General features: G+C 41.4%; 1 protein-coding gene across 5 annotated transcripts in view; it reads left to right on the top strand.

Moving 5' to 3' along the window:
* PRIM2 (DNA primase subunit 2) overlaps window positions 1–22,409 on the top strand; it is a 319,791-nt gene that overhangs the window by 140,073 nt on the left and 157,309 nt on the right. Inside the window, exon 7 of one of the 5 annotated variants that reach the window (XM_050950811.1) lies at window positions 12,087–12,283. The exons of the other annotated variants lie outside the window; for them this stretch is intronic. Within the exon in view, the coding sequence (XP_050806768.1) occupies window positions 12,087–12,116 (30 nt within the window). The 3' untranslated portion in view covers window positions 12,117–12,283. Of the gene's footprint in view, window positions 1–12,086; window positions 12,284–22,409 lie in introns of those variants that run through there. 5 annotated transcript variants of the gene reach the window in all.

The raw sequence follows: 22,409 nt of genomic DNA, 5'->3' as shown, positions 1-22,409 counted from the left end.
AGACCCTGTCATAAACAGATAGCTAAGAGTTAATGTCTCTTTCACCTGGAAAGGAGTAACCTGAAACACCTGACCAGAGGACCAATCAGGCAACAAGACTTTTTCAGATCTGAGTGGAGGGAAGTTTTGGGTGTGAGTTCTTTGTTCTTTGTCTTGTGTCTGTGCCCTCTCGGCTATGAGAGTGATTTTTCTATCTCCTGGCTTTCTAATCTTCTGTTTCCAAGTTGTAAGTACAAAGATAGTAAGACAATAAGGTTTATATTGTTTTCTTTTGTATTTACATGTGTGTAGTTGCTGGAATGTGTTAAATTGTATTCATTTTGGATAAGGCTGTTTATTCATTTTTTTCTTTTAAGCAAATGACCCTGTATTTGTCACCTTAATACAGAGAGACCATTTTTATGTCCTTTTCTTTCTTTTTATATAAAGCTTTCTTTGTAAGACCTGTTGGAGTTTTTCTTTAGTGGGGACTCCAGGGAATTGAGTCTGCAGCTCACCAGGGAATTGGTGGGAGGAAGAAGTCAGAGGGAAAATCTCTTTGTGTTAGATTTACTAGCCTGACTTTGCATATCTTCTGGGTGAGGGGGGAGGAGGAGGAGAGATTAGCTCTCTCGGTACTTGTGTTTTCCAGGACTGGAAACAGGGAGGGTGGAGTCCCTCTGTTTAGATTCACGGAGCTTGCTTCTGTATATCTCTCCAGGAACCCAGGGAGGGAACACCTGGAGGGGAGGAGGGGGAAGGGAGATGGTTTATTCCCCTGTGTTGTGAGACTCAAGGAATCTGAGTCTTGGGGTCCCCCAGGGAAGGTTTTGGGGAGACCACAGTGAGCTAGGCACTGTATAAATCCCTGGCTGGTGGCAGTGTTATCAGGTCCAAGCTGGTAACTAAGCTTGGAGGTTTTCATGCTAACACCCATATTTTGGACGCTAAGGTCCAGATCTGGGAAAAATGTTATGACAGACACCTCTACATGCAAAAGGACTGATTAAAAAATGCTACCTCCTGGTGATTCTGAGGTATTTATTCTCACCTCACACCAAAGTCTCTGGCTGCAGATGCAGTCAACGAAATGGGCAGAGAGCATATCCAAAAGTTCACACCTTATAATACAAACCAGAAAAGTCTAGACCTGTTTAGTTATAAGAGCTATTTATTAGCAACACTTCAGTTCAGGATAACTAATCGCCAGACACTGATGTCAGAATAAGGCTATCAGAACTATTAGACGTTTAAGGTTTTTATTGAACATTTACTTCAGGATCATTGAGAACAGTTCAGTGCCATAATAAAGGAGGTTCTGCTTTTTTGACAAAGACTTCACTGCAGGCGTCACTAGCTGCATACGTTACAACCAGGTTTATTCCACCATAGTAGTGATGAGGTGAGCTTCATGGCTTACTAAACTATAATGCAGAAACTTATTTCCCTCAGAAGCAATGCAAAGGGTTAGAGGAGTCACAGGTAATGGAAGAGCTGAGAGAGAGGGAAGTAATTGTTGGGAATAAGCCTGGGATTAGCAGTTATTGTTAAGGAGTTGGGGAGCCTCACCCATTCAGATCCTGGCTGATCCCTAGCCTCTCCTATTCAATCAGGCACATCTGCCCCATCCCCATGTAGCCCTGCACCACCTCCCCTGTCCCCATGTGGCTCTGTTTGCACCTCCACTCAGCCACTCCTCCCTCTGTCTCCATGTGTCCCTGCAGCTCTGTCTCTGTGCCCTCACTCAGACACCCCTTCTACCCCCGTCCCCATGTGCCCCATCACCCCCACTAAGTCACCCCCCTGAACCATGTGGCCCTGCACTCTCACTAAGTCACCCCCTCCTCCTGTAACCATGTGGCCCTGCACTCCCATGCCCATTCAGCACCTGCCCAAGTCTTTCCCCCCACTAGCTCTTCTGAATCCCTATCTTTGATGTCCCAGCAGACCCATGTACCCCACTTTGTCAGTCACCGTATGTCCCGTGCCTCCTTAACTGGCCCATGGGTAGGGCACTGTGGGGAATGTAGCCTCTTCTCTTCCCTATCTGCAGAGGGCTGCTCCTACCCGGGAGTGGCTGTCCTCTCTTCTGGTGCCACAGCACCCCTGGTGGGCGAAAGACGTTAACTGTAGTGCCTCTCTGGCAGAATGTATTTTCTGCAGAGAAAAAAAAATTCTTCAGGGGACATGAATTCTGTGCATGCACTGTGGTGCAGAATTTCACCAGGAGTAAATTTGCCTTTCAGTGACCAGAAGTTTTTGCAGATTCCAAGGAGAGCTCACTTCACACCCTACAAGAGTCTAGGGAAATACTAATGTTTTTAGGAATACACTCACCTTTGAATAAGAGAAAACTTAGCAGGTCCCAGTTGGCACAGATGTCTCACCCTGGTCAATTTTCCAGCTTCTGTAGACCACTGGAACCACCAGCTAGGAGGACAAAATTTTCAAAGACAATCCTGCCGCTACATCCACTGTGTCATCCCAGCCTTCAAAATTGTTCAAACTCCAGTTTTGTTGTTTTGATCAAGAATGCAGACCACTCAATGACCAGCTGCCCAACACAACCCTTCTTCCTCAGTTTGGACACTGCCTCTCTATTTTGTCAAGTGTAAGAGGCTATAACATGGAAAAAATGGATATTGGGGCCATATTTTTGTGTTATATTATCCAATTTATCTCTTTTCTACCTTTTTCAACCCTCTTTTTCCTCTCTTCCGGGACCCCTCTCATGATCAGTTGCTTACACAGGTGATCTCATCACTCATAGGTCTAGGAGCCATAAAACCAGTCCCGCTTCAACACAGAGAAAAAGAGTTTTATTCAAGACACTTTTTGATACCCAAGAAAAATGGGGCTTGGAGGATGATACCAGATCTCACATAATTGAACAAGCATGTCAGACATCTGCTTGAAGTCTGGGCCAGGAAACAAATCTTGAGAAATTGATCTTGACCCCCTCATCAACAAATTCTCTTTATATAAGTGTTTCTGGATTTGGTAATGGTCAGAGCTTATCCTTCTTGACAGTTTTCTTGCTTTAAGGCAGTGGCTCTCAACCTTTCCAGACTACCGTACCCCTTTGAGGAGTCAGATTTATCTTGCATACCTGCAAGTTTCACCTGATTTTAAAACTACTTGCTTACAAAATCAGGAATAAAAATACAAAAGTGTCACAACACGCTATTACTGAAAAATTGCTTACTTACTCATTTTTAACATATAAAATAAATCAATTGAAATCTAAGTATTGTACTTACATTTCAGTGTATAGTATACAGAGCAATATAAACAGGTCACTGTCTGTATGAAATTTTAGTTTGTACGGACTTCGCTACTGCTTTTTATCTAGCCTATTGTAAAACTAGGCAAATATCTAGATGAGTTGATGTGACCCCTGGAAGAGCTTTGTGTTCCACTAGGGAATATGTACTTCTGGTTGAGAACCACTGCTCTAAGGAACCTTTTAAAAAGAGTGCAGCTCAGCCCTCAAGTTCCAGCAAGGACACAACTGCAGCTGCTGGGACAAATGGCAACTTGTGGTTTTGTGACACTTGATTATATTTTCAGTATCTCCAGGGTTGACTCAGGACTGTTTATACATCCAACACACACAGTCTGAACAAGCAGGCATCTGTACCCAGTCATGTCCTACAGTCACTCACCTGGTGGATGAATCCATCCAAAGTTTGTTCAGGAATTCTGTGCAACCAGAGCCCCTCTACAGTCTTATTAACATTGGCTGCTTCCCTCTTGTGATGGGGAGGACGTTTGGGTCCTTGTGCAGTCCAAAGCAAATGGTCACAACAAGAACAGTGCTTGCAATCAGTCTGTTGGAATTTAGGGCAGTCAGAAATGCCTGCCTACAGTTTCTTCCCCTAATCTGGAACAAGTCCATCTCTGCTTCTTACCTCTCAGGGTTGCACACCATGGCAGACAACCTGAGCAGACATTTCTCTCTAAATTACAGTGGAACTTGGACTCTTGAGTCCTCAGCAAAATATTCCTAACTTCTGGATTTCTAGAGGTCAGCATTCTTGCCATGGCAACCAACATAAAGTGCAATAAATTCTTCTCCAGAGCGGGGCTCAATTCCCAATCTTTAGGAAATGCTTTCCTTGTTACATGGACAAAAGGTCTTTTTTTATGCTAACTTCCAACTCCATTGCTCTTAATGGTTTTTATCAAGATCAGGCAGGACCAAGCATGAACTTGGCCAAGACAGGTTTAGTTTCCTTTCCTCAGCTTTCACCCTCTGTAGTGGCTTCTGATCATACCTCGACTGTTGTCTGAGGATGAGGTCAGATGCTTTACCCCAGTCTGAGCTTCCTACCCTGCAGGGTCGATTCCTCAATGGTTCTCAGCAGTAGAGACCACATGTTCATTGGATGTACAAAAGTTACTTTTAAATAAAAGAAAGGAATCTACTGCACATGCTTACCTTCAGAAATGGAGAAGATATAATCTTTGGTGTAATTGACACAATTTTTCTCCAGCCCACTTGCCTCTTTCCTCAATCCTGGACTACCTGCTGGAGATTTAAAAAAAAATCAGGCCTTTCTATGAGTTTCATCATGGTTCATTTAGCAGCAATAACAGCTTTCCATGTGCCAGTAGTTTTCTCAGTATTCGCTCATCTGACCCTTCATTTTGGTTATTTTTGGTGGGTGTTTTATACAGTTTTCTTTATACATCACATTGAGGGGGGGATTGCTGTTTTAGAGCACTTGCTTTTAAAAGAAAATTAGGGCTGTCAAACGATTAAAAATTATCCGTAATTAATCACAGTTTTAATATGACTGTTAAACAATAATAGAATAACAATTTAAATGTATTTGGATTTTTTTTACATTTTTAAATATATTGATTTCAATTACAATGCCAAATAAAGTGTAGAGTGCTCACTTTATGATCTTTTTTATTACAAATATTTGCACTGTAAAAAAGATAAACAAAACAATCTACAAGTTGAAGGGGCATATGAATGTTTTCCATATCTGGCACATAAATACCTTGCAACGCCAGCTACAATAGTGCCATGCAAATGCTTGTTCTCACTTTCAGGTGATGTAAACATGAAACAGACAGCATTATCTCCCATAAATGTAAACAAACTTGTTTCTCTTAGCGATTGGCTGAACAATAAGTAGGACTGAATGAACTTGTAGGTGCTAAAGTTTTACATTTGTTTTGTTTATGAGTGCAGTTATGTAAAAAAAAAAATCTATTTGTAAGTTGCCCTTTCACAGTAAAGAGATTGCGCTACAGTACTTGTATGAGATGAATTCAAAAATACTAATTCTTTTGTTTATCATTTTTACAGTGTTTATATTTATAATAAAAATAGTCAAAAGTGAGCACTGTACACTTTGTATTCTGTGCTGTATTTGATATCAATATATTTGAAAATGTAGAAAATCATCCAAAGATATTCATAATCAATTTCAGTTGGTATTCTGTTATTAACAGTTCAATTAAAATGGTGATTAATTGCAATTAATTTGTTCAAATCAAATTCATTTGTTTTGAGTTTATCACTCAAGTTACTTGTGATTAATTGATAGCTCTAAAAATATTTGTTTGTTTGCGTGGGAAATGTGGATTCAGTGTTTCATCTTTCAGTTTCTAAGGCATTAGATGCAGAAAATAAAGCAGCTGGAGTTAGTGACCTGGTAGACGTGCTGTCAGGCGTCTCTTTCCCACTTTGAACTTTAGCGTCCAGAAAGCGGGGACCTGCTTATTCCCTTCTAAGCATGCTGCCACCAACCCAAAATATAGTGTTTGGGTACACTCTCTGTCCCTCAAAACCTTTCCTGGGGAACCCAAGACCCAAATCCCTTGGGTCTCAAAACAAAGGGAAATAAACCATCCCCTCCTCCTTTCTTCCTCCCAGATTTTTCTCACTGGGATTCAAACTCCTTGAATATTAAAACAGAGAGGAAATTCACCTTCTCCCCCCACTTCTCTCCCCCTCCCAGACTCTCCATGAGAGAGAGAGAGTGATCCTAACACAGAGAGAAATTAACCTTTCCCTCCCCCTTCTCTCCTTTCCCCCCCACCAATCCCTGGTGAGTCCAGACTCCGTCCCCTGGGGTCTTACGCAGGAATAAAAAAATCAATCAGGTTCTTAAAAGAAAAGCTTTTAATTAAAGAAGGAAAAAAGTAAAAATTATCTCTGTAAAATCAAGATGGAAAATGTTACAGGGTCTTTCAGCTTCACCTAGATCAGAGGGCTCCCCCTCCCAGCCTAAGTATACAAGTTACAGCAAACAGAGTTAAAATCCTTACAGCAAAATACACATTTGCAATAAAAAAAAACAACAAATGCCTAATCTGCCTGCTATCTAGTACTTACAGTATTGAATAGAAGAGACTTTTTCAGAAAGATTGGAGAGCATGTCTGGTCCTTCTCAGACCCCAGAGAGAACAAAGAACAGGACAAAAAGCACAAAATGAAGACTTCCCTTGACCAAGATTGGAAAGTATCTTGTCTCCCTATTGGTCCTTTGGTCAGGTGTCAGCCAGGTTCACTGAGCTTGTTAACCCTTTACAGGTAAAAGAGACATTAACCCTTAACTATCTGTTTATGACACATGCCCTTCCATTTTAACTTGTTGAGTTGACCTTAAAGAATAGAGACAATCTTATGGACAAATAATTTTCCATTAATCCTTGCGTCCTAAAACAATATTGAGTATGTGTAGGGGTGCGTTTTATTACTCTGGCATTTTTCAAAGCTTTTTTCCATTTTCTCATTATCTCTTCAATTGTCTCCAACAAATATTTGAAAACAATTTTATCTTCTTACCCTGGGTAACCTTATTGTCCTTGCACCAGATAATTTTTCTCCTTGCTTGAATGTTGTGCAGCCTATGACTTGATGAGATCATAGATAAGTGCAAAAAGAGCTAATTTTAAGTAGAGAGAGAAGGAAGGGAAATGCTACCAATAATGTGTTTTATTCCTGAAATTATAGGTGTTTGCATTTAAAAAACCTCTCAGGGTTGCACACCATGGTTTGCATTTAAAAAACAAATTCTTAATTAATTTGGTATATAAGAACAAAGCAAAGATGGAGAAGAAAATGTAAAATAAAAAAAATCACAGAGATGATAGAATGTGTTTCATGCTATATAAGTATGCTATGAGGGATTTGGGAAATGTATGCACTACACAATAATAAAACAATTGAAACTGAAAATTTAATTGAAAAAACCTTCAGATCATAACTAAAATATGATGATGCAGAAAGCAATTAGGCATTATATGTAACAGGTGGAATATTAACATGAATTATAGAAAACTGCAACATTAGGATAGGATTTGAGGAGCATATATAAATCAGAATAAAGATGTCAGAAGAAAAACCAAGATATGCATAGGTAAATTCTACTCGCTGAAACTATTTATCCTTGCCTCTCTTTTGGATCAAATTTGTTTTCTTCAAGAAAGACAAATATGTAGGATACCATATTTTGCTGAATTACTGTGCTCTATGCAGTGCTTTCCACCACACTATACTGGGGTGCTGCAACAATTTGTATAGTGGGGGTACTGAGAGCCATGGAAGCAAACTGTGAACTGTGTATATAATGAAATCCACTTCAAGCCAGGGGGTGCTGCAGCATGCCCTGCGACCCTTGTTCCAGCACCTGTGATACTATATGGTTTGTAATTGCTGTTAATTATAGTTTTTATTAAAGACTATATAGTTTTCTGCTTCATTGATCATAAGAGTTGCTTATATTGGATCATGTAGTCAAGAGAAAAATACTTGTCCATAAATTCAGAGGTTCTTTGGTATCATGAAAACTTTTGTTACCTTCTATCTCAATGTAGTTACAGTGTCATGATATTTTGTGAAACCTTAGACGTGAAAAGTAATCTAAAGTTATTCTGCAAAGTAAATATTAATACTGAAAGTTTGGAATGCAGATTTGTTGTTATTTCTAGAATTGAGTTTCTTACACTTTTGAAATTCTGATGAATAGCCTCAATCAATACTACTTTTAAGAAACATGAAAAGTGAAGGTTTAGTCTGGTGTTTTCAGCCTCATTTACTGAAGATAAACATTTAATTGCTGAAACTTTAAACGAATAGGAAAGTAGAGCTTAAGACTTTCTTTAATACTGTCAAGAGGAGCTCTGAAATACATGAGTTTGGAGCTGTAAAATATCAGTATTGTGAGGTATGCATCAATGAGAGGTACTCCAAATGCCTTTGTAAACACGGGAGATGGATTATTTCTTAGATCAGAGGTTCTCAAATTGTGGTCTGCGAGCTCCATTCAGGTGGTCAGCGGATAGTTCCCTCTAAGGTGTGCGCTTGGTTGGTTGCACACAAGATAATGAAGGGCCACCCACGTAATTAGTGGAGCCATGCATGTAAGGTGAGGTGGTGGCTTGGGGGGAATAGGGGGTAGGTGGGAGGGGGCAGTGGGGTGAGAAGAGGGGATAGGGGGAATTTGGGATGTCATGGCTGCGGCGGCCAGAGAAAGAGGTGACTTTCCCGAGCTGAGGATCTGTGGCTGCTGGGAAGAGATGGTCCTTCTTCCCAGCCTCAGCTCTGTGGCTGCTGTGGCAAGGGCGAGAGGGAGAAACCTTGGGGAAGAGAGGGCACATCCTTCGCATTAGAAAGGTAAGACTACTGATATTAAAATATGAGTTGTGTGCTTTTATTTGTAGAACAAAAGAAGTTAATTATTATTGGGGTTTTTTATATAGTGCATTTATCCAAAAAGCATTATAATAGTTAGCTAATAGAACAAACAACGTTTGAAAAGATTAAGTGGTCTGCCGAGACCCTCAGCAATTTTCAAGTAGGCCTCAAAAAAAAAAAAAAAGTTTGAGAACCGCTGTGTTAGATCTTAGCAGGACATTTGTTAGCTTTTAAGAATACCCAGATTTTGAGAGAGATAACTATTCAAGTTACAGTTAGGTTCAGTCTCTTAGGGTATGAAGGTAGGAGAATACTGTTACATATACTGTCGTGATCAGTTAGCCTTTTCCCAAGGTTCTTTGGTCATATATACATTGGATATGGGAACAAAGACCTGTGGAATCAGTATGGAACTCTAAGATCAAGCAAGTTTGTCTGAAGTTGCATGATGACTTCTGCTAGAAGGGGGAAAAGAGCACATCAGTCGCACTTGACTAGCTCCCAAAATAGAGAAGGGGCCTATGTAGGAAGATGCTTTTTCTTTGTTATATTATTAGTTTTCTAATGTTATTACTTAGGGATTAACTTAGGCTCTCCTAGTATAGTACCAGCCACTATACAGAGTAGTTAGACAGTCCCTGCCCCCAAAAGGCTTGCATCTTAAGAATCTCTTCTTAATTATCTTGCTTTTCTGATATTCCTATTCAGTGAGTAATATGCCATCTTGTTTCTGAAGATCACTTAGTTTCTTGGTCTCATTCCCTATAGAAAAGGCTTGATAACTTGGTTCACTTAATTAAATAGTTTAAGTAATTCTGACTGTGAATCCTTTTCCCCCTAGAAATTTGAGACATTTCACTACATTTTGATTAAGATCAAGACTTTTGATGCTTCTTTGACAATATATGTAAACTGTGGTGGTTTTGCTGCTTTATAAGAATGTAGGAAATTATTTGGGAATTTGTGAATAAGAGTTTGTATTGCATATGCTGTTTTCAGTTAAAAAAGTTTGGATTCTTTCTGGGTGCCCCCTGATATTTGGGCAACTGGGCTCAGGCTGGGCTTTCCTTCTGTGCAGAGCTGATAGAATTTGAGTGTGAGACTGTTTTCCTTAAAAAGAGGGTTGAGGTAGTTGTCATGGTATAACCCCCACTCTGAACCTTAGCGTCCAAAAGTTGGGGTACCAGCATGAATCCCCCTAAGCTTAATACCAGCTTAGATCTTGTTTTGCTGCCACCAGCCAGGACTTGCAGTGCCTGGTACACTCTGGTCCCCCCAAAACCTTCTCAGAGGACCCCAAGACCCAGAGCCCCTGGATCTTACACAAGGAAAGTAAACCCTTTCCTCCACCATTGCCTCTCCCAGGCTTTCCCTCCCTGGGTTACCCTGGAAGATCACTGTGATTCAAACTCCTTGAATCTTAAAACAGAGAGGAATGCACCTTTCCCCCTCCTCTTTTCCCCTCCCCAAGAGGTAATACAGATTCAAGCTCCGTGAATCTAAAACAGAGGGATTCCACCTTCTCCCCTCCCTTCTCTCTCCCTGTCTCCCACCAATTCCCTGGTGAGTACAGACTCAATCTCCTTGAGCCTCAACAAGGGGAAAAAAATCAATCAGGTCTTAAAAAAGAAAAAGCTTTTAATAAAAGAAAGAAAAAAGTAAAAGTCTCTGTAATTAAGATGGTAAAGGTTACAGGGTCTTTCAGCTGATAGACACTAGAGAGAAGCCTTCCCCCCCAGCACAAATACAAATTAAAATCCTTCCAGCAAAATACACATTTGCAAATAAAGAAAACAATCAAAAAGACTAAACAGCCTTCTACTTATACTTACTATTTGAACAGAAAATTAGAGAGCCTGTAGGTACGTCTGGTTACTCTCAGAACCCGGAGAGAACAGACAGACAGACAAACACCACAAAACAAAGACTTCCCTCCACCGAGATTTGAAAGTATCTTGTTTTTTGATTGGTTCTCTGGTCAGGTGGTCCAGGTTCACTGCTTGTAACCCTTTACAGGTAAAAGAGACATTAAATATCTGTTTAAGACAGTAGTGAACATGGTTTCAGAGTTGAAGCCATTCTTGGAAGTGTTATTACACAAGCCAGGTTCTGTTTATTATAGGTAACGATTTTGTAATAGAAATTCTATTGATGTGATACAAAGTAGAGATGTAGCAATATGAGGCAGAGTATTGTGCAGAAGATGTAGGCAAATTTTGTGAGGAAAAACAAAATCAAATTTTGACAAATTCTAGAATTTATCTCTGGGTGCACAACAACAAGACCCTGAGATGTGAGAACAGTTACTCCCAGGCAGGTATATCCTGTGAGGGAAACTAAGAATCTGATCTTAAGATTTATAATAAACCCACAGTGGAATGAGAGTTGGATTGTCTTTATGTCCTTCATGGGCTTGCAAACTGATTTCATTTTAGCAGAGGTTCGTCAAACGGTAAATATATACTATCTTCCCATGCCGCGGAAACTCTTATAATCTTGCGAAATTTTTTTGTGATGCTATGCTTTCTGCAGTGTAAAGGAATAAATAAGCTATATATTGCTTATTGTATGTCATTCTTAATATTTTATTAATGATAACCTGTACTGACAACAATTCTGTTCTTTTTTATATAAGTATTAAACACGATGACAGATTTTTTTAAAAAGACAGAATATGGCACAGTTAAGACTATAAGTTATCAGTTACAGTAATTATATGTCATGTTAAAAGAAGATCCAAATGGTATTAGTACAGACCTTGTCATGCTTATTCTAGGCTCAACTACTCAGTCTCTTTCTCTCTCAAACAAAATGTTTCCTGAAAACAAATCCAGCATAGCACAAAGAAAGCTACAACATAAATTTAGATATATTAAGGTATGGGACATGCACACTGAAGGTACTCAACCAACCACAACTCTGCCTTGTACTGATACCATGCGATAAGCACATTATTATGATTAGTGCATATTATTATTTTATAGATTTTTCATAGATTCCAAGGCCAGAAGGAACGTTTGTGATCCTTTAGTCTGACCTCCTCTATAACATAGAGCATACAATTTCCCCAAAATATTCCCAGAGCAAATCTTTTAGAAAAACATCCAATCTTGATTTAAACATAGTCAGTGATGGAGAATCCACCATGACCCTTGGTAAGTGGTTCCAATGGTTAATTATCCTCACCTTATTTATACCTTATTTCCAGTCTGAATTTGTCTAGCTTTAACTTCCAGACATTGGATCATGTTATACCCTTCTCTGCTACATTGAAGAGCAAACATATTATTAAATATTTGTTCCGCATGGAGATACTTACAGACTGTAATCAAGTCACCTCTTAATCTTCTCTTTGTTAAGATAAGCTATTTGAGTCTATTACTGTGAGGCATGTTTTCTAATCCTGTAATCATTCTTATGACTCTTCTCTGAACCCTCCTGCTTACAGGCTAGGGGACTCTATCCCGGGAAGCAGTGACTAAAAAAGATTTGGGAGTCATGGTGGATAATCAGCTAAACTGATGGATGGCCAAAAGAATTATTGCATTCCTAGGATTCATAAACAGGGAAAACTCAAGTGAGAATACAGAGGTTATTTTACCTCTGTGTTTGGCACTGGTGGAACCACTGCTGGAATACTGTGTCCAGTTCTGATGCCCACAATGCAAGAAGGATATTGATAAACGGGGGAGGGTTCAGAGAGGGCTCAACAAGAAGTAGGACTCAGTGGACTTGTAGATGCTAAAGTTTTACATTTTGTTTTTGAGTTCAGTTATGTAACAGAAAAAACTGCATTTGTAAGTTGCACTTTCATGATAAAGAGATTTCATTACAGTACTTCTATGAGGTGAATTGAAAAATACTATTTCTTTTGTTTATCATTTTACAGTGCAAATATTTGTAATAAAAATAATATAGAGTGAGCACTGTACACTTTGTATTCTGTGTAATTGAAATCAATATATTTAAAAATGTAGAAAAACAATTGGTATTCTGTTGTTTAACAATGCGATTAAAATGGCGATTAATAGCGATTAATTTTTAGAGTTAATTGCATGAATTAACTGCGATTAATTGACAGCCCTAATAAAAATGTTAAATAGAGTAGGACCAATTTCTGAGAGTCTCCACTAGAAAAACACCTGCTCGATGATTCCCAGTTTACAATTACATTTTGAGACCTATCTGCCAGCTGGTTTTTAATTTATTTAATATGAGCCAAATTAATTTATCATTCCAAATTTTAATCAAAATCTCATACAATACCAAGTCAAATGCCTTACAGAAGTTTAATTGGTATTTCCAGTTTCAAAAATTAAAATGATTTTTTTAGACGTTTTTCCTCAATACTAATCATTAGTGCAAAATTTTCATCTATCTTGAGAAGGGAGGAGATAAAAAAACAGTTAATGATGACTCATATGTTAAGTTCTCAGATACTGTCATATCGAGCATAGTATAAATAACCTGATAGTAATTTAAGAATATTTTTTAAAAGGTTGATTTGAAATTTGATTAACTTTGAGAAACTGCTTAACACTGCATATAATACTTATGCATTGAAATACTATTTATATTGAAAACTTAACTTTTTACGGGTTTTTGTTTGCTAAACTACTCTTATTAGTAGCTTAATGCAGTGGTGCCTTCCCCTACGCCCATTACTGTACAGTTGGCTCAGTACAGGAGCTTGGACTGAAGGCAGAGCTGGGGGGCAGAACTGGGGATGGGGGAGGAACTAGGGCTAGAGGCAGAACAGAGTGGGGTTGTGGGGGTGGAGCGAAGCTGTGACTAGGGGCAGAGCTGAGCTGGGGGTGGAGCGGAGCTGGGGTTGGAGTTGAATGTGGCGGGTGGAGCGAAGCTGCGACTGGGGGCGGAGCTGGGTTGCAGGAGTGGAGCAAAGCTGCGACTAGGGGTGGAGTGAAGCTGCAACTGAGGCCAGAGCTGGGGTTGGAGTTGGGCGGGGGGAGTGGAGCTGCGACTAGGGGCGGAGCTGGGCTGGGGGCGGAGTGGAACTGTGGTTGGGGTTGGAGTTGGGTGGAGGTGGTGGAGCGAAGCTGCGACGGGGTGAAGCTGGGTCGCGGGGGTGGAGCAAAGCTGCAGCAGGAGCCAAATCTGGGCTGGGAGTAGAGCAGGCTAGGGTTGGAGTTGGGCGGGGGCGTGGAGCGAAGCTGCAGTTGAGGCGGAGCTGGGCTGGAGATGGAGCAGAGCAGAGCTGGGGTTGGAGTTGGGTGGGGACTGTGGAGCGAAGTCGCAGCTGTGGCATGAGCTGGGGTGGGAATGGAGTGGAGCTGCAAATAGGGGCCTATTTTGCAGCAGCCTTTTCTAAAAAAGTTAATTGTGGCCAGATATTTAACACAATATTAACAAGAGAAAGGAACGCAAGAATAGGGAAAAAAACATGAGCTAGATGTATTCAAGTCAGCAGGCCCTGAAATTTACTCTAAAATGCTTAAGAAACTTTCTGAAGCAATCTTGAAACCATTAGGGAGAACTCATGGAGGATGGGAAAAACAGAGGACCTGGGGAATTATAGGCCAATCAGTCTGACTTCAATACCTGGAAAGATACTGGAACAAATTAATACACAATCAGTTTGTAGGCACTTAGAAGATAGTAGGATCATAAGGAATGGCTGCATGGATTTGTGAAGAACAAATGAAGTATAGTCCAGTACTTAATTGCATGAAGTTCCTGATTCCTGTCACTCACTGGTTATGAATCTGTTTAGAATTCAAACACTCTTTCCTAATACCATTAAGATTTTGGGAGAATAGTTCATACATAAATTAATTTCATAAACAAGAAAGAAAACTAAAAGGGTTAATATTTACTCTCTGGTACTGACAGTGTGTGAACAGTGGCCAAGGCTAGATATGTAGTAACTCCTGCATACTTGGAGTGGCACTCTGTCCCCCTCTAGTGATGTCTGGGGCAGCTAGAGATTGATGATCCTGTTACAGCCTTGGCTGAGAAAATTGTGTCTTTTAGCTCAGACAGTAGAAGCTCATGCCTTTAGCTCCAGAGGTCCCAGGTTTGATTTCTGCTGCTGATGCTCCTATATGAGTTGTCATTACTCAGGGATGATGGAGCCTTGTTGATGCTTTAAGCCAGTGGTTCTCAAAGCCGGTTTGCCACTTGTTCAGGGAAAGCCCTTGGCGGGCCGGGCCAGTTTGTTTACATGCCGTATCCACAGGTTCGGACGATGGCAGCTCCCACTGGCTGCGTTTGGCTGCTCCAGGCCAATGGGGGCAGCAAGAAGTGGTGTGGCCTGAGGGATGTGCTGACCGCTCTTCCCGTAGCCCCCGTTGGCCTGGAGTGGCGAACCGCGGCCAGTGGGAGCCGCGATTGGCCGAACCCATGGACGTGGCAGGTAAACAAACTGGCCTGGCCCGCCAGAGGCTTTCCCTGAACAAGTGGCGGACCAGCTTTAGGATTCAGATTCAGGAAAAAATATCACTCTGAAGAGATGAAGTCAGGATTCCTGATTTGAACTCTGTAGCTAAACTATGCAGTAGCTGATACTCTTCTTTATGTTACATATTATGTTGAAAGTGATCATTAATTTAAGTAAAGTAAAATAAAATTTGCAGTCAGCGTATGTAACATTCTCTGTAACTTTTGTGATACAATATTTGTATTGATCTTAGGAAATTGATTTTCTTGTTTGAGACAGATTTTGAGTGGATGAAACTAGAATAACCATGACAAGCAGTATATTAATAGTAATTTCAGCCACTTGAGTGAACGGAGAAATTCTTTCATGGCCTTTAAAATATTGTTGAACTGCCAAATCTGTACTTCCCAGTAACATCAGTCTGCATTTCTCTTTCTTGTTTCTTCATGCTGTTTCAAGTGGTGCAACATAGAAATAGTTTAAATGTCTTATATATTAAACTGTGTTGGCATATCACAAATGACTACATGGAATGCTCAGTGACATAAAATAATAGTTTTGCTTGTTTTGAAAAATATTAGCTCCTTTCCTATGTATTGTAGGCAAATGTTTCACATGGTATAAATACTATGTTTAATAGTGCACTTAGATTTTTATCAAGTATATTCCAGTGTGAATTCTGTTGAAATAAATGTTAATAGGAGAACAGGCCTTGGTGAAGATTACTTGTTTATTTTTATATACCTTGGGATTTGCAACATGTTGAAAAGGTTAAAATCAAACCTTTTCAGCAGAAAATTGACCAGCACTAAAATGTCAGCTGTCTATGAATGGCAGTGTACTAGCATGCAAACACTGCTTTCTTATTTCAGGTTCCCTAGCTGCATAGCATTTGCATTGTGACATTTTATTACAATGTTAGCAAGATAGTTGACGTTTCTAGACAGTCAGTTTTTGTTGGTGCTAGACAGCATGTAGTTGTATTAAAGATGACCCATTTAGATGTAAGAGGCTTTTTATTAAAGGGCTTTTTGTGGGGAAAAATAAAGCATAACAAGAACCAATGGTTGAAAGCTGAAGCCAGACAAATTTCAATTGGAAATAAGGCACACATTTTTAACAATAAGGGCGATTAATCACTGAAACAAACTACTGAGGGAAATGGAAGAGGAAGTAGGTGTAGCATTTCTGAAACAAAAATATCCAAAACACAACACCTGATAATAATGGAGACTGTAACTACCCAGACATCTATTGGAAAAGCAGTACGGCAAAATATAAAACTTCCGGTAAATTCTTACAATGTATTGGGGGCAACTTTTTGTTTCAGAACGTGAAGGAAGTATCCAGGGGGCAGCCATTTTAGATTTGATTCTGACTAATAGAGAAATTGGTAGAGAACCTGAAGGTGGAAGGCAGTTTGGGTTAAAGTGATCATGAAAGGCAGGGGTTCTCAAACTTCATTGTACTGTGACCCCCTTCTGACAACAAAAATTACTTCATGACCCCAGGAGGGGGGGCCGAAGCCTGAGTCCACTCAAGCCCCACTACCCTAGGTGGAGGGCCAAAGCCTGAGCCCCACTGCTCTGAGCAGGAGGCTCAAAGCTGAAGCTCAAGGGCTTCAGCCCCAGGCAGGAGGCCTGCAACTTGAGCCCTGCTGCCCAGGGCTGAAGCCCTCGGGCTTTGGCTTTGGCCTTGGGCAGTAGTGCTCAGACTTCAGCCCTGGGCCCCAGCAAGTCTAAGCCAGTCCTAGAGACCTCATTCAGAGGGGGTCGTGACCCACTTTGAGGTCCCGACTCACAGTCTGAGAACCGCTGCTCTAAGGAAAGGAGTGAGAGCATCAGAATAAGGACAGTGGACTTAAATAAATAAATAAATACACCGGCAAATGGAGAACTAGCAGGTAAGGTCCAATGGGAAGAAAATCTAAGGAGGAAAAAAAGGCGTTCAGGAGAGCTGGCATTTTCACAAGGAGAGAATATTAAAGGCACAACAGTGAACTATCCCAATGTGAAGGGAAGGTAGGAAAAATAGTAAGAGGCAAAATCAAATGCCCAAATACAAAACAGGCAATAACTGGCTAAGCAGAAAAATTCTGCAGAAAAGGATCTGGGGGTTAAAGTGGATCACAAATTGATTATGAGCAACAGTTGCAAAAAAGGCTAATATCATTGTGGGGTGTATAGCAGTAGTGCTATATGTAAAACATGGGAGGTAATTGTCCTGCTTTTATTTGGCAGTGGTGAAATCTCAATTGAAATACTGTTTCTACTTCTGGGTGCTACACTCCCAGAACGATATGGACAAACTGGAAAGTCCAGAGCAGAGCAACAAAAAAATGATAAAAGGTTTAGAAAATCTGATCTAGGAGGAAAGATTAAAAAAACCTCAGCATATGTTTAATCTTGAGAAAAGAAGACTGAGGGGGGGACATGGTAACTCTTCAGATATGTTAAGGGCTGTTATAAAGAGAACTTGTTCTCCATTTCCACTGAAAGTAGGATAAGGGGTAATGGGCTTAATCTGCAGCATGGTAAATTTAGGTTAGATATTAGGAAAAACTTTCTAGCTCTAAGGGTAGTTGAGCTTTGGAATAGGCTTCCAAGGGAGGATGTAGAAGTCTCGTCATAGGAGATTTTTAAGAATGGGTCAGACAAACACCTCTCAGAGATGGTGTAGGATTACTTGGTCCTGCCTCAGCAGAGGGGACTGGACTTGATGACTTCTCCTGGTCCCTTCCAGCCCCACATTTCTATGATTCTGTGGTGGATTCCCCATCTTGTGATGACTTCCAATCAAGACTAGATACCTTACTAGAAGATATGCTTTAGTGAAAGTTATTGGGCTCAATATACAGGTAACTGGATGATATGTGATGGTCTGATTTCTACAAAAAGTCAGACCGTCCTCTACAGCACCGACCACTCTGCTACAGGAGTCGGCACAGAGACCAGTGACTCTGCCAATACTACCACCGCTGGCACCGACTCAACTGTTGGCACCTATGGACAGACTGAAATGCTGTTGCAGCACCGACTGCACTTGCACCAACTGCACCACTGCAGAAACACACAGCTCCTCAACAGTTTCTACATAGAAAGACATAGTGGTCTCTTCGATACCGCAGTTGCCATTGCTCAGCACCAAGTGATCGCCAGGCCAACTAGCAGAGCAGCTATCTACTTAAACTGCTCTCTAGTGATGAAGAAGAGGACATACATGGGAGCTGGTTCTCCTCCCAGCACTCTTCATACATGAGAGGAGATCTCCATAGGAGGCCCTTAAGACCAAGTCCTGCCAATCTTGAGAGATGCAACAATGGGCAACCCTGAATTTGCCCACCGATGCCCTATCCCTATACAGTGGCTCCCCCCCCAGGTCCCTTGGGTGGGATATAGGACTATACTAGACCCTCGACTCCAGCTTGAGGGGACATTTTCTCTCCTCCACCTTCTCCGAGTAGGGACATGTTGGAGACACCTGTAGGCATGACAGATGAAAAAGAAAGCTCGGACCAGGAAAGCATTTCTCCAGCTCATAACTCATCTTCCTCTCCTGATAAGGTCGTCATATCACCATCTCCAACTACAGTAGACAATCAGAAGCAATTTCAGGAACTCTTTAAAAGAGTAGCTGCCAGCCAAGACATTCCGCTTGAGAAGGTGCAAGAAACCTAGCACAAGTGCTACAAATCTTACAGACATCAACTTCATTCAAAATTGCACCCCATCAATGATGCCATAATGGAGCCGCTGGAAAATATTTGGCAGATCCCTGTAACCATACTAGTAAAAGAGCAGACAGAAAGTACTTCTTACCAGCTAAATGGATGGACTTTCTCTTCTTCTACTCACAATCCAACTCCCTGGTGGTGGAAGCTGCCAACCATTGCAGCAAGCAACCCCAATTACAGTCCGCCTCACAGGATAAAGAACACAAACAATAAGACTATGATTTTTAGCAAAGTTACTCAGCCCTTGAGGTTCTACTGGAGGAAAAATGCCCCCAGTTCATGGACATGAACAAGGGACAACTAATTGCCTGTATTGCTGTACAGGCTTCGATGGATGTAGTGGACACTGCTGTGAGAACGATGGCCACAGCTGTCGTAATGCACATGACCTCATGATTGCAGTCGTCTGGTATTCTACAAGACCTCCAACTGAGGGGTCTCTCTTTCAATTGGGAGAAGCTCTTTTCTGCAAAAACAGACAATGTCCTTCACACAGTGAGGGATTCTGGGGCCACCCTGCGCATTTTAGGCGTATATATGCCTCCTAATAAGTGACACACCATACCAAAAGGGCAGAGTCATCTCTTTCCATTGTCTACAACAACAGTAATTCAATCAGAATTAAAATAACGCTCACAAAGACATAGGGCTCCTCAAACTCAGTCCTTGTCTTCACAACCATCTACTATTAAGTCACAGTTTTGCAGTCTTGTTCGAGGGTCTAAATGACCTCCCCTCAATACAGCACTGTCAGATACTCTTACCCAACCTTTGGCCAACCTGCGCCCGTTCTACCATGCTTGAGCAGCAATAACAGACCGATACAGGAGATTATAAAATCGGGTTATGCCATCCCCTTCCTCTTACCCTCTCTCCTTTCCCACCCCTCTTCAGGTACCTTTCCCACTAGCACTTTTTACAATAGGAAGTGAACTATCTCATCCATTTGGGTGCCATGGATCAAGTTCCAACTCAATACAAAAGGAGGGATTTTTACTCCCATTATTTTCTCACCAAAAAGAAAAATGGCAGATGGAGCCTCATCTTTGACCTTCGGAAGCTCAACAAATTTGTGCAGAACCACAAATTCACAGTGATCATACTGGCCACAGTTATTCCAGCGCTAGACAAGAGGGACGGGTTTCAGTCCTTGATCTCCAAGATGCTTATTTTCATATTACCATACACCCGTTTCACAGATGATTTTTAAGATGTATGGTAGGGCTCAACCATTTCTAATACAGGGTACTACATTTTGTCTTTTCCACGCCCCTTAAGTTTTTCAAAAACCCTCGCAGTAGTGGTGGCTCACTTATGAAGAAGAGGAGTGATGATCTTACCCTACCTAAATGATTGTCTGTTGAAAGGTACAACTTGGGAAGAAGTGACGCAGATAGTGCAGACCACCATCAATCGGTTTTTGATACTAGAGTTGCAGATAAATATACAGAAATTTACATTGACCCCAATGCAACAACGGAAATTCACTGTGTCATATCCTGATTCCACACAAGCCAGTGCACTGTTGCCCAGTCACAGATTTAGCATGACATTCAGCATGAGACACACAAGATTACATATGCATTGCCTACAGGGCTGGCTGAGCACTCTGTACCCTCTGTACACTCCCAGAAAACACAGAGCGACAGTACCCCCAAAGACCATTGCACCACTAAAGTGGTGGACAAAATCAGAAAATGTCTGCACAGGGATCCCTTTCCAACAGGATCTGCCATCACTAATAATCACGACTGATGTGTCGCTGATAGGCTGGGGTACTCACTTAGACCAGCATATCATACCAGGCAAGTGGTCAGCAATGGAAACTCAGCTCCACATCAATCTCCTGGAGCTCTGAGCAGTATAGAGTGCATGCAGGCACTTCCGATTATACGGAATGAATCAATCCTCATACTAGCGGACAACATAGCACGCATGTTCTGTATGAATTGCCAGGAGGATCTCACTCCCATTCGATTTACACTAAGGCCCTGAAATTGTGGAACTGGTGCTTTCACCACAATATAACCATCTCAGCATCTTATCTCCTGGGGTGTCAGAATACGATGACGGACATGCTAAGCAGACATTTCTTTGAAGAACACAAATGGAAAATACATGACAGCGTTCTCCAATCAATATTCCAAAAACGAGGCTATACATTTGTAGACCTGTTTGCGTCAGCAACAAACCACAAGCGTGTACTTTTCTGCTCCACGGCGGGACTAGCATCCTAAGTTACTAGGGGATGCCTTCTGCATCTCGTGGGACACAATACTCATGTATGCCTTCCCATTGATATCTCTAATCTTGCGAGTCATTCACAAGATACGGACTGACAAGGCCCATATCATACTGATTGTTCCAACGTGGCCCAGACAGACTTGGTTCCCTTACCTGTTGCACCTGGCAATGTATGCTCCATGAGCTCTTCCCTCGTGGGCAGGTCTCTTCTCACAGAACAGAGGCTGGATTCTCCACCAAATCTGGCAAAACTCCACCTCAAAGCATGGCTCCTGTGTGGTTCCAACACGACAAATTAGCCTGTTTTGGAATGAGTGAAACATGTATTATTAAATAGCAGGCAATCCACCACTTGCAATACCTACCTCCAAAAATGGAAGAGATTCTCACTATGATGCCAACAAAAGCAGGTAAATGCAGTCATGGTGCTTCTACCAGCCATATTGGACTACATAATGGAACTCAAATAATCGGGCTTATCCATAAACTCAATTAAAGTACACTTAGGCCACGTCCAGACTAGGGTATTAAAATCGATTTTAGATATGCAACTTCAGCTACGTGAATAATGTAGCTGAAGTCGAATTTCTAAAATCGAGGTACTCACCCGTCCAGACGGCGCGGCATCGATGTCCGCGGCTCTCCGTGTCGATTCCGGAACTCCGTTCAGGTTGATGGAGTTCCGGAATCGATGTAAGCGCGCTCGGGGATCGATACATCGCTTCCAGACTAGACGCGATATATCGATCCCCGAGCAATCGATTTTAACCCGCCGATGCCGCGGGTTAGTCTGGACGTGGGCTTAGTGGCTATTACAGCCTTTCACCACAAGATGGAGGGAATGTCAGTCTTTGCTCACCCAATCACTAAATCACCAAACACTTCCTTACTGGTGTACAAAACATGTACCTGGAAATCTGATAACCTGCACCCCCATGGGACTTGAACTTTGTACTCCTATGCCTCACCACAACACCTTTTGAACCCTTAGCAACCTGTTCCCTCCTTCATATGTCTATGAAAGTTGTGTTGTTGATAATGATTACCTCCGCTACATGGGACAGTGAAATTGGGGCACCCTTACACCATGTTTACTGAAGACAAGGTCACATTGTGACTACATCCAAAATTTTTGCCTAATGTATCGACATTCTTCCATTTAAACCAACCCATACATCATCTCATGTTTTACCCAGAACCATATGGGAACTCCCAAGAGGCCATCCTACATTCAGATGAGCCATAGTGTTTTACTTGCACCAGCCCTTCTGGAAATCTCCAAGGCTATTTATTTCCAAAACAGAATGCTCCAAGGGATGTGCCATATCAACCCAGAGACTATCTAAATGGATCTTTACTTGTATCCAACTTTGCTATTGACAACATAACAAGGAACA

The sequence above is a fragment of the Gopherus flavomarginatus genome, chromosome 4, assembly GCF_025201925.1.
Source record: "Gopherus flavomarginatus isolate rGopFla2 chromosome 4, rGopFla2.mat.asm, whole genome shotgun sequence".
Classification (NCBI taxonomy): Eukaryota; Metazoa; Chordata; order Testudines; family Testudinidae; genus Gopherus; species Gopherus flavomarginatus.
This window is presented reverse-complemented; position numbering and strand designations above follow the sequence as displayed.